At 44.1% G+C, this 15,537-nt stretch overlaps 1 protein-coding gene across 1 annotated transcript; it reads right to left on the reverse strand.

The window, feature by feature from the left end:
• Positions 1 to 197: 197 nt before the first annotated feature.
• On the reverse strand, positions 198 to 8,180 carry LOC133506774 (malate dehydrogenase, cytoplasmic-like). Its single transcript, XM_061831240.1, has 9 exons — positions 8,039 to 8,180; positions 6,764 to 6,862; positions 5,680 to 5,776; positions 3,717 to 3,892; positions 2,329 to 2,451; positions 2,079 to 2,255; positions 1,002 to 1,115; positions 835 to 924; positions 198 to 543 (listed from the first exon to the last, which is right to left on the reverse strand). The coding sequence occupies exons 1-9, from the start codon at positions 8,039 to 8,041 to the stop codon at positions 421 to 423; spliced, it is 1,002 nt and encodes a 333-aa protein (XP_061687224.1). The 5' UTR covers positions 8,042 to 8,180; the 3' UTR covers positions 198 to 420.
• Between the last annotated feature and the right edge of the window lie 7,357 nt (positions 8,181 to 15,537).

The raw sequence follows: 15,537 nt of genomic DNA on the forward strand, positions 1-15,537 counted from the left end.
TGGTTAGAATTACCTGTCAATCATAACTCTCTTGCCAGTCCTTTGTTTTAAAATAAAGACACAAAAAAAGTGTCCAATGAGTACACATAGTTCACTTGCAGTTCTGAGATCCTGCCCATTATTTTCCTTTTTAAATATCTTGAAAACGATTATTTTAAGCTGTCAAACAACACATCACAATTAAAAGTGTTCTGTGGTTAAGTTTGATGGTTTTAATATCGTTTTGTTGCTTGTGAGTGCTTCTACCAACACCACGTTGTGATGATTGACAGTTTTGAAAGGCCTGAGGACAAAACACACACACACAACCGACACGAGCGCACAGATAGCGTGGGGGAGGGGGGGGGGACCACGCGGGCTTGGTCTTCACAGCCGAGAGCCAGCGGCAGTGGCGTGGGGGGGTGGCGGTGGGGAGCCCAGTCACTGGGACAGGAAGTCCAGGGCGGTGTCTCGCTCCTCCACCAGCTCGGCCGCCGTGGCCTCCATCTTGGCCCGGGAGAAGTCGTTGATGCTGAGGCCGTCCACCACCTTCCAGGTCTTGTTCTGGAACACGTAAAACAAGTTCATCGGCTTTTTGTCAAATTGAAACTCTTTCAAGTAAAACATTCAAATATCCATTTTAACATGGAGGACTGGCAGTGGATGATTCAAATAAATGTTGGCTGAAGGTTTAGAATTACTCCAACATCGATGCTCATGGACCGCTGCATACTCGCGTATTACAAACCATTTATGTAGTAAAAATGTTTTCATCTGGTCTTTGCAGAGGAGTTTTGAACATATGCAATAACTTTGTTGTACTACTGTATATGGAACAACACTTTTTGTACTGACTTTGATCTGGACAGGGAAGGAGTATATGAGGTCTTCAGGGATGCCGTAAGAGTTCCCTCCGGCGTGCACCCCCATGGACACAAACTCACCCTGAAAGCACAAATGTAGTAACATTGTTAATAAACACAAGAAGTGATATGGTTCGCAATAGGCCAGTAGGCTCGGACCTCCTTGGTGCCGAACCAGATGTCCCTCATGTGGTCGCAGATGGCCTTGGCGGCAGACATGGCGCTGGACAGCTTCCTGGCCTTGATGACAGCGGCGCCGCGCTGCTGCACCGTCTAACATGACAACAACAAGGTGAGAACATTTCTTTTTGACCTTTTGACCTCTCTAATGCAGTGAACACTGGCAGTTATTCCTTAGTTCTGGACTTAAAAACGATGTCTGCTTTAAGCGTGCCCCAGAAAAAGAGATTTTGTGTGTTGTTTAAAGCGTCCGACCGTCGACTGGCATAGATACAAACTCAAAATCAAGGTTCACCCTGAACTGGTTGCAATCCAATCGCAGGGCACATGGAGACAAACAGCCGCACTCACAATCACACCAAGGGGCAATTTAGAGTGTCCAATTAATGTTGCATGTTTTGGGGATGTGGGAGGAAACCGGAGCGCCCGGAGAAAACTCACACAGGCACGGGAAGAACATGCAAACTCCACACAGGTGGGGATGGGATTTGAACGCCGGTCCTCGGAACTGTGAGGCCAATACTCTACTGCTGCTTCACCGTGCCACCTTTGTTTTTTTTATGTTATGAAATACATAACTTGTATGCAGTGTCACTAGTTTGTAATAATGTAATAAATTAAATTTTGATCTGATCGGGATTGCACATTATGCTTATGACATTTCAGCTCTAGATGTATATGGGTCTCGTTGCCGTTATTAATGTTACAAGATAGTAAGTTACTAATTGTCATTTTAAAGATTTTTAAACATTGTGTTTGAGGAAATGTTTATCATATTTCAGTTGTTGAAAATGTCATATTTCAGCGTAAAATTATATTTTCAGCCCTGCCACTCTTATTTAAATAACATTTAAAGATAGTGTTATTCAATAACGGAGAAATTGCACATTTTCGGGTAAAACACAATTTTAAATACATTTCAATGTCATATTTCAGGATTTTGTGTAATAGTTTTTTAATCTTTAAAGGAAACGCAAAATCTGTCACGATGCAGCTGATCCGCAAAAGTTCTGTTTTCTTTCTTTCTTTCTTTTATTTTGCAAAGGTGTAGCTCACCGAAATGAAGTCTCCCCTGAGCCAGGCATCATCCTTGACGCAGTCGTACGCAGCCGTCTCGGTGCCGTGCACGTTGACCTTGGCGTGGTGAACGTCCGGGTACTGCGTGGAGGAGTGGTTCCCCCAGATAATGACGTTCTTTACCTTGTCCGAGGACACACCGCAGCGCAACGCCACCTGCAGGGGGAGGAGCCACGGCCACCGTCAACGCACCTTTTCCCTGACATTTTGGATGTCAACGCCGGCGCACCTGAGAGGAGGCGCGGTTGTGGTCAAGCCGCGTCAGGCAGGAGAAGTTCTCCTTGGGGATGGATGGAGCTGACTTGGAGGCGATGAGGCAGTTGGTGTTGGCCGGGTTGCCCACCACCAGAACCTTAACACAGAAACAACATGTTTAGAGTCCGAGTACTGGGCAGTCAATATTCCTCCGACAAATTAATGAACAATTATATTAATTGTGTTATAAGTGTGTCCACAGCTTGGTGCAAGTGAGCATGTGATTTGTGTGCATACCTGTGCTAAGTGGCATTAGCGTACTTAGCATCCTTTAAGGACTTTACAGCCATCGTAAAACAAAGTGTTTACTGAACTGCCTCACATATCCCCCTCACCACTCAATTGTTTCATTTACAAACAAGCACACAAGTAGTAATAATGAAGGACAAAGTATGACGGATATGGAGTACCACAGAGCAGGTGTGCAGGGCCCCTGCTAATGTCTACATTTGTGAACAGGGCCTCTTGTGACAATTGGGAAATTGTACTATAGCAGCCTTTCTTAAAAGTCATGTCAGAATCAAGATGCTCCAAACAGTTCATCATTGAGTTTTGCCCTATTTCAAACCAAAATTGTAAATCAGTAAACATAATGAAGAGTCCTTTATGTAATTGATTATTGTGATCGTAAGTGTAATCCCATGTTAGTCAATTGGAGATGGTCCAAGTCCAAAGATACAAGAAACTTTAAAAATGAGGATCAAACGTTCCTCGGTAATGTCTGCCACCCCTTTAAGTTGGTGCTGTCTGGTCTGATCTGATCTCAACGTAAACCCGGTTACCCAAGACGACACATGGCCTACTACGCAGTCTTAGAAATGAATCTCGCGAGAGCCTATTGGATCGGACTTTAGGTAAGAGGAGGTACACACCATGGACTGCTTCCAGTCTAGGCACTGTGTGTGTTTTTTTTATGAATTGATGCTGATTCAAAATGGAATTCAACTTCATTCATTTTCAACTTCATAAAATCACAGCCCACCAACAATGTCACCGATTGACGAAACTGGCATGCATAAGAAAGTCTTAAGGACCCATGTCCCAAATCGAACACAAACTCGACCATGTTGGGACAATTCCAGGTCTCTGAGGAAATCCAAATCAGAAGCAGGTATTTTAGACTGATGGACCCCACAAAATGTTTTTTTTTTTTTTTTTTTGCCTTCCCTTTGTATTTTTACTTCTAAATACACAGGAACTTTAACTCTGGGTCAACGTTACGCTGTTATCTGCAGGGGCAGCCTTGACTTCTGAACCCTCTTTGCTCACCGGAGGACTTTATCTCACGAGCCGCTGTGCTAACTAACATGCTGGCGAACTGTCACCCGACATCCACTTGGCACTTTTCCTGTATCCTCTCACCTTGACCGTCTTCTTGGCGAACTTGTCCAGGGCAGTTCCCTGAGTCTTGAAGATGGCCACATTGGCCTTGAGAAGGTCCTTCCTCTCCATGCCCTCCTTCCTGGGCATGGAGCCCACCAGGATGGCGGCGTCAATGTCCTTGAAGCCCACCTCCACTTTGTCGGTGGGGATCACCTCTGAGTTAGAATAAGGGGAGACATTGTAGATTAGTACAAAGCAAATTTATCGGCGTGATCGGAAATTGCCGATAAACGGCATTTTCCGCTGATCACCCGATCAGTTTTAATGTCATACTTCGTCGACTCGATCAATGACTGCACAAAAGACACTTACATTCGCTACATTCTGAATCCAAAAGCTAGTTTATTTTGATCTTGTAGTATTTATTTCTATTGACATAATACTCGAAATATCTGAGGGCCAATAAAGCTACTGAAATACTGCATCTCGTTTTTTACAATCATTGGGCTTATCTTCTCAACGCAAATGTGATTGCATACACTTGTTACCGTGGGGACGACAACACAAGTGGATCAAAAGACTATTAAAGATGTATTAAAAGAAGAAAATTTAAGGCTTGCTCGAGGTATGTTCACATACATTTAACACGATGCGGTTCGCATTCCAGCAAGAAATCGTTACGTAGCCTAGCAAAGTAGTCATCACAATGCATGAGCTAGTCACAAAATCTCCTGGAACCTTAAAACCACTTATCTGTCTCAGCACGAGGCATCATGGGATATATTTGATTTTCAGACGACCATCATTGTTCACTACTTTTCAGGATGCATTGTGGGATAGATTGATGGCTCAATGTAGGAGTTAATCAATACTCACTCCACATTCCAAGAGTGCTGCAGTAATGGCCAACTGACTATAAAGTGAATAGGAAGTCATTCCCAGTACAGTATATTATAATATACAGTGATGCCTCAGTTCTCGACCACAATCCGTTCCAGAAAACGGTTCGAAAAGCGAATTGTTCAAAAACCGAATCAATGTTTACCATTACAATGAACGGAAAAAGAAATAATGCGTTCCAAGCCTAAAAAATTTGGCTTTTTAAAAACATTTTTTTAGCTTTTACTGATATTAAACTACATAGTAGAAATACATGCATACTTTAAATACTTTATATAATAAAATAATTTAAGATTTTTTATTTTTTTTTGCTTAATATGTATGCTTTAGTAGTAGAGTACGCTAGGCTGGGATTGCATTGCCGTATCTGCAGCGACTCGGCCCCCAGCCTTGTAAACTTTTTTATTAGCAAAAGTGCAGAATAACTTTAAAGAAACTAGAATGGGGGGGTGGGAGCATTTCTTTGGAGCCATGATTGGGGTTAATATGAGATGATGAGAATGACACGAGATGAAAAACAACAGTCATTATCGGGACACGTCTGTGTACAGAGGCTGCGTTATACAGAATAACAAAAGTGTGCTGATCATTTCCGAGGTTTTTTTTTTGGGAGGCGTTCGAATAGACAGCTGGTCTGGCCGCGCGCAATATGTTATTTCCGGGTTTTGTTGGGGGCGTTGGAGAACCGATTTTCATTCGAAAACAGAAGCAAAAAAATCTTGAAATTTTCGTTTGAAAACCGATATGTTCGAAAAGGGGGACGTTCGAAAACAGAGGCTTTAGTCTATATAATATTGGAGGACAAACAACCGTCGAGAAGCTTCTAGAAGGTTGACAGCAAATGATAACAAAAATGCGTTATCATTATCAAGATGGACTTCAGTCTCGCCCCCCCCCCCACCCAGATCCTCCCTCCGATTGGCCGGCCTTCCGACAGCCAATCAGGCAGCTTCTGACGGCGCCTCCCTCCACACCTGGTCAACACACTCAAATGTTCTTCACTGACCGTGAGCTTTGCCCCGGTTTTCCTGACGTCCACCAAAGGTTACTTAAGTTACTTAAGTTAAACTGGGACGGGACAACAAGATGACGGGGGGCTCACCCCTCAGGAGTGGGAGGGCGCAGTCCTGAAGCTCCATGACGACGCCGTCCAGCACCGGCAGCATGGGCGGGATGTCCAGCAGCACCAGGATGATGGGCTGACATACACAAAACAAACACAAACAGGACATTTTTCGGTCTTTCCAAATTAACTTCTCTCTAAAAGGAATATTTCAACTTTCAAAGCATTTAGTCTTGTGTGATAAATATTTATCGACTCTGAAATAATGTTATAAAAATGACATGCTTTATGCATGTATGGTATAATCAATATTATGCATATCAGTCATAGCAAAAATGTTATTTAATTCAAATTTGTACCTCTCAATTTGCAGTCTGTTAAAATACGGTACAACTGCAGTAAAGGTAAAGCGCAACTTTTTCAAAAAGAAACTCCTCAACTCACTGCCCTACACCACATACGAACATGGAACATTTTAATCTTCTGTTATTTTTCTTTAGAATTTGACATCTGACATTTGTTTTAATAATCAGTTAAATTGTTGACTAGACTTGACAGTTGATTTGTATTCATTTTTTTGTATTTCCATCCCTTAATTCAAAAACAGTAATTATTCTTTTATATTGACTGCAAAAAATCCACAGACATATATTGGTACGTCAAATGCATCAAAAAATTAGCATTTTTTTTTTATAATTGATTCTCAAGGTAAAAGCAGATGTTTGCAAATGTCTTATTTTGATTCAACACAAAAACAACCTTTCAAGATGGACGACAGAAATCTGAGAAGATTTACTGATAAGAGGCTGAAATTCCAAGGACTTCATACTAAAGATGATCAATAAATGATGAATTGATTATAAAATAGTTATCAATTAATTTGATAATCGATTAGTTGTAGATTCATCATCGCACCTACTTAGAATAGATTGAAATTTATTTTCATTCTTTGGCAAAGCTGGTCTTTGTATCATACTCGTTTCTATATTATCAATACATTGCACATTTGAGTGTTTATGTGCAAATATTGCTGTTGTGCTAATTTCATTTCCCTCGCAGCATCAAGGAAACTTCCATCTGTCGATCATCCCGTTACCATAGCAACCCCGGGCCGCAACCTCACCTGCTCCTTCCCGAAGACGTCACCCTTAGCGATGCTGTAGAGCAGCGAGTAGGCGATCTGGCCGGCCGCGCCGGTCACCACAACTCGAATGGGATCAGCCTGCAGGCAAGCAAACACGAAAACTCCTCATCAATCATTCATAACTCAGCCAGCCTCACAATTAAAAAAGCAGCAGGGAGGCAATGAGGGCATCATCTTTGTCTGACAGATTATGTCAGATGCTGTAACTTCATACACAAATGACATTGCCAAAATTTTTAGAAATAAGATGCCATGTCTCGTCACTGTGCACTGAAGTCCATTAAGAACCACATAAATTTAGATAATTTTCCAGGTTTGCACCACGAGGCACGCATTTATGATTGCCATTTCCCTTGAGACAAACTTATTTCTTGGCCATCTTTCAATCGGCTTTGATTAAAAGTTGGTGTAACTTGATATGAAAATGAACAAAGACTCCATTTAGTGATGGGATGCCATGTCTACTCCGTGTGTGTGCACTGAAGTCCATTTTGAAAAATCCAAACTAAGATGACGCTGCATGTTTACATGCAAAGGCACGAATCTCTGATCAAAATTCGACTTGAAAGAAACATAATTCATACCAATCGTTAATTTGGCGTCCGTTAACAGTTTTGCAACTTTAAATTCAAATTAGGAAAATACAAATTTGAAGGCGGAACGCATCGTGCACTGCAGTTTTAACCATATCCGGTTAAAATTAAACTCGAAACAAACTGAACTCGAGTCAATCTTTCATTTGGCTTAACTTAAATGTTGCACGGTTATAATTTAGACATTAGACTGCCGCGTCCATCATTCAATGAACGACAAATCAGGTGGTTAAGGACAAAAATTCGTCAGATGTTTATTTAAAGATGAATAATATTCTCAAATGCAGTGCTTTCCTTATTTTATGTTCGCATGAAGTGACATTTGTTCGTAATCGCCTCATTTGAACGAAGTTTTTCTTTCTCGCTGGTCGCGTGACAGAAGGCTAGTGACGTCACGGGGATTTCAACATTTTTAATTAAAGTTCAATAAACGCTTGTTTTGCCGTGCAGCATCCTCCCGTCACGCTATTGCGTCAGACAGACGGATCAAGATGGACGATCGGCGGATGAAATTAATGTCATTCAATCACATTCCACTCATATGGAGCTGGCGGCCATTGTTTGGAGAGTTCTAAATCTCGCCGGGGAAAAAAAAAGGCTAAAAGACGACATCAGTCGGAATTTTCGTGTGTTAGAAGAAAGTTGTCGTTTTTCTTCTTACCATCGTAGAAGAGGACGAGAGGACGCGCGAGGAGAAGCGACGGGATGATGGAGGAGGACTCGGCCGCTCGGAGGTTTGGTTTGAGGGTCACCTCTGCCGGCTGACGACGTCTGCTTCCTCGCGCACGAAATCTGGGACTAGTAGTCCTTTAAGGGGGTCGACGCCTGCCGGCCCTGTCCGTATGCGACTCAATGTCCCATGATGCATCGCGACACCCACTGCGCCAAACGTAGCTCGTGACACATTTCGATTTTTTGGGTCTCTTAAATCTAGATTACGTACATATATACTGTATTCATAAGAACATTTATAAAATGTTAACAATACAACGAATGATATCAAAATTTTAGACTGAATACAGTTGGTGCACATGTGTTCATTCCTCATAATTGATTGTGTCATTTATTGGTAGCATGATTCCATTCATCTTATCCGAGGTCAAGTCGCAAAGGCTTTAAGCTTTAGCAGGGACACCCAGACTTCCCTTTCCCCAGCCACTTCATCCAGCTCTTCCAGGTGGATAGCGAGGCGTCTCTCCGGCGTGTCCTGGGTCGTCCCCGGGGTCTCTTTCCGGTGGGACATGCCCGGAACACCTCACCAGGGAGGCGTCCAGGAGGCATCGGAATCCGATGCCCCAGCCACCTCATCCGGCTCCTCTCAATGCGGAGGAGCAGTGGCTCCATGTTGACCCCTTCCCGAATGACTGAGCTTTTCACCCTATGTCTAAGGGAGAGCCCGGACACCCTGCGGAGGAAACTCATTTCAGCCGCTTGTATCCAGGATCTTGTTCTGTTGGTCATGACGACCTGCTCCAGTGAGAGTCGGCTTGATGAAGCCAACAGAACTACGTCATTTGCAAAAAGCATTGATCCAATACTGAGGCCACTAAACCGGACCCTCACTGTGCATCAGCTGCACCTGGAAATCCATCCATCTATTTTGTTAGCCACTTATCCTCACAAGGGTCGCAGGAGTGCTGGAGGGAACCCAACTGTCAACAGGCAGGAGGCAGGGTACACCCTGAACTGGTTGCCAATCAGTCACAGGGCAAGTATCAATACTATCACTGAGCGGGAATCGATCCCACGCTCACCATACCAAAGTCAGGCATGTGTACCACTACACAATCAGTTACTCTTGCAGCTGGAAATTCTGTTCATAAAAGATTGGAACAGAATCATGACAAAGGCCAACCTGTGGACCACCAACCCAGTCTGCCGATCCAGAGGCACTGTCCCTGATGTCAATTCGATGTTGCAGAGGCGCGTCAACCATGCTGCCAGGACGGTCACCAGACACCTTATTTCTAATTCAATTTTTTTTAAAACTTCAATACGCAATACATGAGCAACATCTTGTGGCAAATATTAGGACTGCAAGATGGATGAAAGATGGTAGGTAGGTTGGATGAGTAGGTATTTGGTAAGTAGTGAGGTCGGTATCGGTAGGAAAACCAATAAGTAGTTATGTAGCTAGGTCAATAGGTTGGAGATCGACAAAGTGTCCTGATACACATACAATATTAAAATTTATATTCAATTTTAACGGACCTTTCAGGTATCCAAGACTATGGTCCTCAGTTGGAAAAGGGTGTTATCATCATCAAACCATGATCTCCAGCTCTCAATTCTCAGCCTCGTGTGAAGCGGCTGGGATGAGAATCAGCACCTCCAAATCTGAGACTATGGTCCTCAGTCGGAAAAGGGTGGCGTGCCCTCTCCAGGACAGGGATGAGATCCTTCCCCAAGTAGGGGAGTTCAAGTATCTTGGGGTCTTGTTCACGAGTCAGGGAGGAATGGAGTGGGAGATCGACTGACGGATCGGTGCAGCGTCCGCAGTGATGCGGACTTTGTATCGGTCCATTGTGGTAAAGGGGGAGCTAAGTCGGAAAGGCAAAGCTTTCAATTTACCAATCTACGTTCCTACCCCCACCCATGGGCATGAGCTGTGGGTCATGACTGAAAGAAGAAGATCCCGGATACAAGAGGCCAAAATGAGTTTCCACCGCAGGGTGTCCGGGATCTCCATTAGAGATAGGGTGAGAAGCTTAGTCATCCAGGAGGGGCTCAGTGTCGAGCCACTACTCCTCGGCATTGAGAGGAGCCAGATGAGGTGGCTGGGGCATCTGATTCGGATGCCTCCTGGACACCTCCCTGGTGAGGTGTTCCGGGCAGGTCCCATCAGAAAGAGACCCTGAGGACGACCCAGGACACGCTGGAGAGACTATGTCTGGTATGGCTTGGGAATGCCTCAGGATCCCTCCGGAAGAGCTGGAAAAAGTGGCTGGGGAAAGGGAAGTCTGGGTATCCCTGCTGAAGCTACTTCCCCCGCGACCCGACCCGGACAAGCAGTAGATAATGGATGGATGGATTTCAGGTATAACAAAAAATTCAACAAGGCAGCATGATCCCGACTGGTGAGAACATCGACTTCACAGTTCTAAGGACTTAGGTTCAAATCTCGCCTCGCCTGTGTGGAGTTAGCGTTTTCTCCCCGAGCCTGCATGGGTTTTCTCTGGGTATCCGGTTTCCTCCAACATTCCGAAAACATTGTTTGTTTCAATGAGCCCTGTGATTGGCAGGCGACCGGTTCAGGGTGTACGCCGCCATACACGCAAAAGAGCTGGGATAGGCTTGAGTATGCCCGTGACCCTAGCAAGGATAAGCGATGAATGAATGAAAATCTCAACAAAACGTGTTGAAAATTGCCAATAAGTTTATACAAATTTTGTTGCAAGTGTGTCAAGAGCTTGCTACGAGTCAGCGGGGGTCATATGATTTGTGCGCATGGCTGTGCTAAGCGGCATTAGCGTACTTCCTATCCTTTAAAGACCTTACAAACACCGTCAAAGGAAGTCCTTCGTGAACCTCGTCACCTCTAACTCTCACCACTCAACTTCTTCATTTACACTCACAAATAAAAGCCAGAGCGTGGCAAAGTATGAATATCGAGTAAAAATTGACTAAAGCAGTCTAAATGCCACTGTATTTATTTGGAAATATCCAAAATATTTCCCTATTTTTAACCTGTTTATGGGTGACTCCATTTTGACTTAGGCTCAAGGAGCCCGAGGAGCTGTACGGATACAGTATTCATACAGACAGGTCAACAGCGTCAGAGTACCCCTGCCGGACCCCCTTCAGTTTGAACGCCGCAGGGTGTCCGGCACAGCCGTCAAAACTTGGAGATGAACACACTCAAGACTGGAGTGATGATCGTGGACTACAGGAAGCACCACAGCTGACCCTCAGGCTGTCCAACTGCCCTGTGTCAACCGTCGAGACCTTTAATTTCCTGGGAATTAGTCTCACAGGACCTGAAGTGGGAGACCAAGGTCAACTGCATCCTCAAGAAGGCCCACGAGAGGATGTACTTCCCGAGGCTTCTGAGGAAGCACGGCCTGCCACAATCGCCGTCGAGGGAGTTCTACACTGGAATCATCAAATCAGTTCTGTGTTCATCAATCACAGTCTGCTGTTGGTGCCGCCACAAAAAAAAGGACAAACTCCGACTGTAACGGGCAATTGGGAGTGTCGTAAAAATCGTCAGTACGCCCCCTACCGACCCTTGAGGATTTGGACCCTGCCGGAACTAAAACAAGAGCATGCAAAACCGTCTTGGACGCTCCACATCCCGGTCACCAACTCTTCCAGCTCCTTCCCCAAAATAGGCACTATTGAACAAGGCAAACTAAAACCAGCAGAAATACCAAAATCTTCTTCCCTCTTGCCATTAAAATGCTTGAGCCTATAAGTGACTCTCCGAAGTGTTTTTACGTCTCAAAGTACTGACAAAATCGTGCTCTGTTATCACACTACACCAGCTCCACCTACTGGAGACAAATTGCTGTACTTGTGTTTTTGACCCATACTTTGCAATAAAAAGGATTCTGATCATGGAAGAAATCTATCTCTATATTCTGTAAATCACAGGTGTCAAACTCAAGGCCCGGGGGCCAGATGTGAATGAATGATGATTTTATGTGGCCCGCGGAGGCAAATCATGTGTATCAACTTCCACGATTTTTTTTTGTTCAAATCTGTTCCAAAATTTCAAATTGTCATATCATGAATGATAACACTCAACTATTACAAGCATTTTTGTGCTACCAAACAACAAAAGTTGGAAAAACCTATTACCCTTGATTTGTGATTCCAAAACTAGTTTATACATTTCATGTGTAAATATGATGAGGCGTTTAAAGATTTTTATCGTTTCACAGCCATAACGGCCCTTTGACGGAAACCGCAAGTACAATGTGGCCCGCGGCAAAAATGAGTTTGACATCGCTGCTGTAAATGGATGGATATTTTCATTTGTTATGAATCTGATTTATATGATTATTATTGTAATGTTATTATTACGATTCCTGTTATTATTACCATAACTATAGAAAAGATGATCATTATTATTAATTATTATTATTGCCATTATTATTACAGTACAGCACTGTATGGTTAAACATGGATGAAGTTTAGTTTTCTCCTCATGAGAATTTTATTTCGAAGGCATCAGCCGGATGTGTAATCACGTCTACTTGAAAAAAAAAAATCGATCAACGTGTTAGCAGGTACGCGCGGGTACCACGTGACACGGGAGCAGGAAATCGAGTTTGGGCAAGTTCACCTTGTGACGTCACTGAGAGATCTCGGACGTCCTTCAAGCGGCGGGGGCGTCTGCTCCCGAACCTTAAACCCAAACAGGGAGCCCCGGTGTGCAAGGTCCGCGAACGCAGCACGAACACGGTGTGACGTTCATGGACCGTTGGACTCACCTGCGAGGAAAATTGGCGCGCCACCAGATACATTGAGGTCAGCAATGTCAACATGATTCTTCAATCACGTCCGCTTAGCTCAAGCGATAACGCCAATGATGTTGACGATGATGGCCGCGTGTCCTTCCCGCCACGAAGAGAGACTGGAAAAAGTGAGACAGGGAGCGGTGCGCATGCGCTGATGGATCCCGAAAAGTGATGCTCCACGCATGCACGCGCGCGCACACGCGGGCACGCACAATTAGTGTCTAGTCTCTTAATGAGCTTTCAAGAACAAAAATAGATTCTACTAAACCGTTCTTGTGTCAATCAATTACTGTGCGTGAGTCGTCTATAATTTTGCATCTATGTGATAACCGCAGCAGGGATGGTCCAACTTTTTCTACTGAGTGCCACATGGAAGGTAGCGTGTGTGTGTGTGTGTGTGTGTGTGTGTGTGTGTGCGCGCGCGCGCGCGTGTGTGTGAGAAACTGTCTGTCTGTGTTTTGACTTCTTGTGATTATTAAAGTGAACATGATCCGTCACTTTTCATGAAATGACAGCAAGCTCGCGACACTAGTGGGGATAAGCAGTCTGGAAAATGGATGTATCCTACAGTAGTTATTATTTTACAAACATTGCAGCAGAGGTCGCTGGTGAACAAGAGAAGGCTCAAGAAAAACTTACCTGTTTTATGATGCCGTCATGTCAGTTTGTCCATCCGTTTTCTTGGCCGCTTATCCTCACAACAGTCGCGGGAGTGCTGGAGCCTATCCCAGCTGTCAACGGGCAGGAGACAAGAACTGAACTGCTTGCCAGCCAATCGCAGGGCACATCGAGACAAAACAGTTGCACTCACAAACACACCGAGCAGGAATTTAGAGTGTCCAATTAATGTTTCGTGTTTTGGGGATGGGGAGGAAACCGGAATGGCCAGCGAAAACCCAAACAGGCACGGGGAGAACATGCAAACTCCACACAGGTGGGGCCGGGATCGAATCCAGTTTTTTTTTTCTCAGAACTGTCAGGCCAACTCTTTCCAGCTGATACTTTGAACTAAGTCAATCACCCCCTCCCAAAAAAAAAAAAAAAAAAACAGCGTGACTCACCGGCTAGCTATTGAGCACATGTCCGGAGCATCTGAAATTATTTAATACTTATTTGTACATGTAAGAGAGTGAAATGCAAGTTCGTCAAGATTAAAACAGCAGTGATGTCATCATAACAAAGATGCTGCATACCAGGTAGAAGTGAATATCAATAATCTGACTCAATTCTGTCTGTTTTTAATTGCTTAGTGACATCAAAGCACGCTTTTTTGGCAGCGGGTGACACCCTAAAGTCATGTGACATGTGCCCTCCGGACCCAACAGGACACTTCTCCCCCCCCCCCCCCCCCCCCCCCCCCGCCCGGAAAGACAAAGACATGGAGGTAAGTGTCGAAATTCTTGCGCTCAGTACACGCATGGTTGGGCAGCTTGCGGTGTTCTCCCAGCGCGTCCACACCTGCCCTCGCTTAATTTGCATGCGCACACATTAGCCTCCATAATTTCCTAATATGACCCAGTGACAGACTACAATATTGAGATCACTATTTTCAGCAGTATTATCGCTGTTGGGAAAGTGTGCAAGCTACTTCGAAGTTCAGTTCACTGCTCCGAAAATAAACTACTTTATCATTACCGAAGCGTTTAGGCCACGGGTGTTCAAACTCAAGGCCCGGGGGCCAGATCCGGCCCGCCGCATCATTTTATGTGGCCCGCCGAGGCAAATCATGAGTATCACCTTCCATGATTTTTGTTCAAATCTGTACCAAAATTTCAAATTGTCACGTGATAAATGATAACGTTGAACTATTACAAGCATTTTTGTGTTACCAAAGAACAATAATTGGAAAACCCATTACCCTTGATTTCTGATTCCAAAAGTAGTTCATAAATTTCATGTGTAAATATGATGAGGGAGTTAAAGATTTTTATGGTTTCACAGTCATAATGGCACTCTGAGGGAAAAAGTTATAAATTGGGCTCACTTTTCTTCTTCTTGTGTTCATTCTTTGTTTGTCGGTGCTCCCAGGCGCCCCCTGGTGTCACATGGTGCATCCTGTCTTCACGTCACATTCCCGGGTGACACAACCTTTCCGAGGGGGAGGGGCCAGCAGTCCTGCGGCCATTTTGGACCAACCTGCTCACATAGCGCTGTGACGGCGACACAAAGAAAGAAAATGGATAGAAAATGCGTCATACATGGCGCTATGACATGGTACTACATTTCTTTTTCCCATTTTGCTCGTAATATTTCACATTTTAAGCTTTAAAAAAATGAGCTTGTCCTTTTCTCCTTGTAATATTCAGACTTTATTCTATCATGTATTTGTCATAATAATAATAGTAATACATTTTATTTTAAGGTGCCTTTCAAGTGACTGAAGGTCACCGTACAGGACAGTCAAGACGTAGTTAATATAAAATTAAACAATGCAGCAAACAACTACATGAAATAAAAGCAGAAAAACAATTACCTTTTTGATAATACTGCAGCTGACCACAATTTATGGCTTTGGCACAGTCACTTGTGCCTAATCAAGTGGCCACCCAGCTGCGGGAGATCAAAGGCAGCCTGAGGTCGAAGGTCACTTTTCCCATCAGCGTGGACACACACATACTTTCCAAGATGAGACTTGACGGGAATTCTTTCTCCTCTTTGCTGTGTTAATCCTCTAGAAGCTTCCATCTCACTAAGTATG

This window comes from Syngnathoides biaculeatus, chromosome 9, assembly GCF_019802595.1.
Source record: "Syngnathoides biaculeatus isolate LvHL_M chromosome 9, ASM1980259v1, whole genome shotgun sequence".
NCBI classification, from domain to species: domain Eukaryota; kingdom Metazoa; phylum Chordata; class Actinopteri; order Syngnathiformes; family Syngnathidae; genus Syngnathoides; species Syngnathoides biaculeatus.

Coding starts and splice junctions, on each gene's coding strand:
- LOC133506774 (XM_061831240.1), bottom strand. Junction 5,777..6,763: donor ACGTCTTCGGGAAGGAGCAG/GTGAGGTTGCGG, acceptor TGTGTATGTCAG/CCCATCATCCTGGTGCTGCT. Junction 1,116..2,078: donor TCAGGGGAGACTTCATTTCG/GTGAGCTACACC, acceptor TTGTCATGTTAG/ACGGTGCAGCAGCGCGGCGC.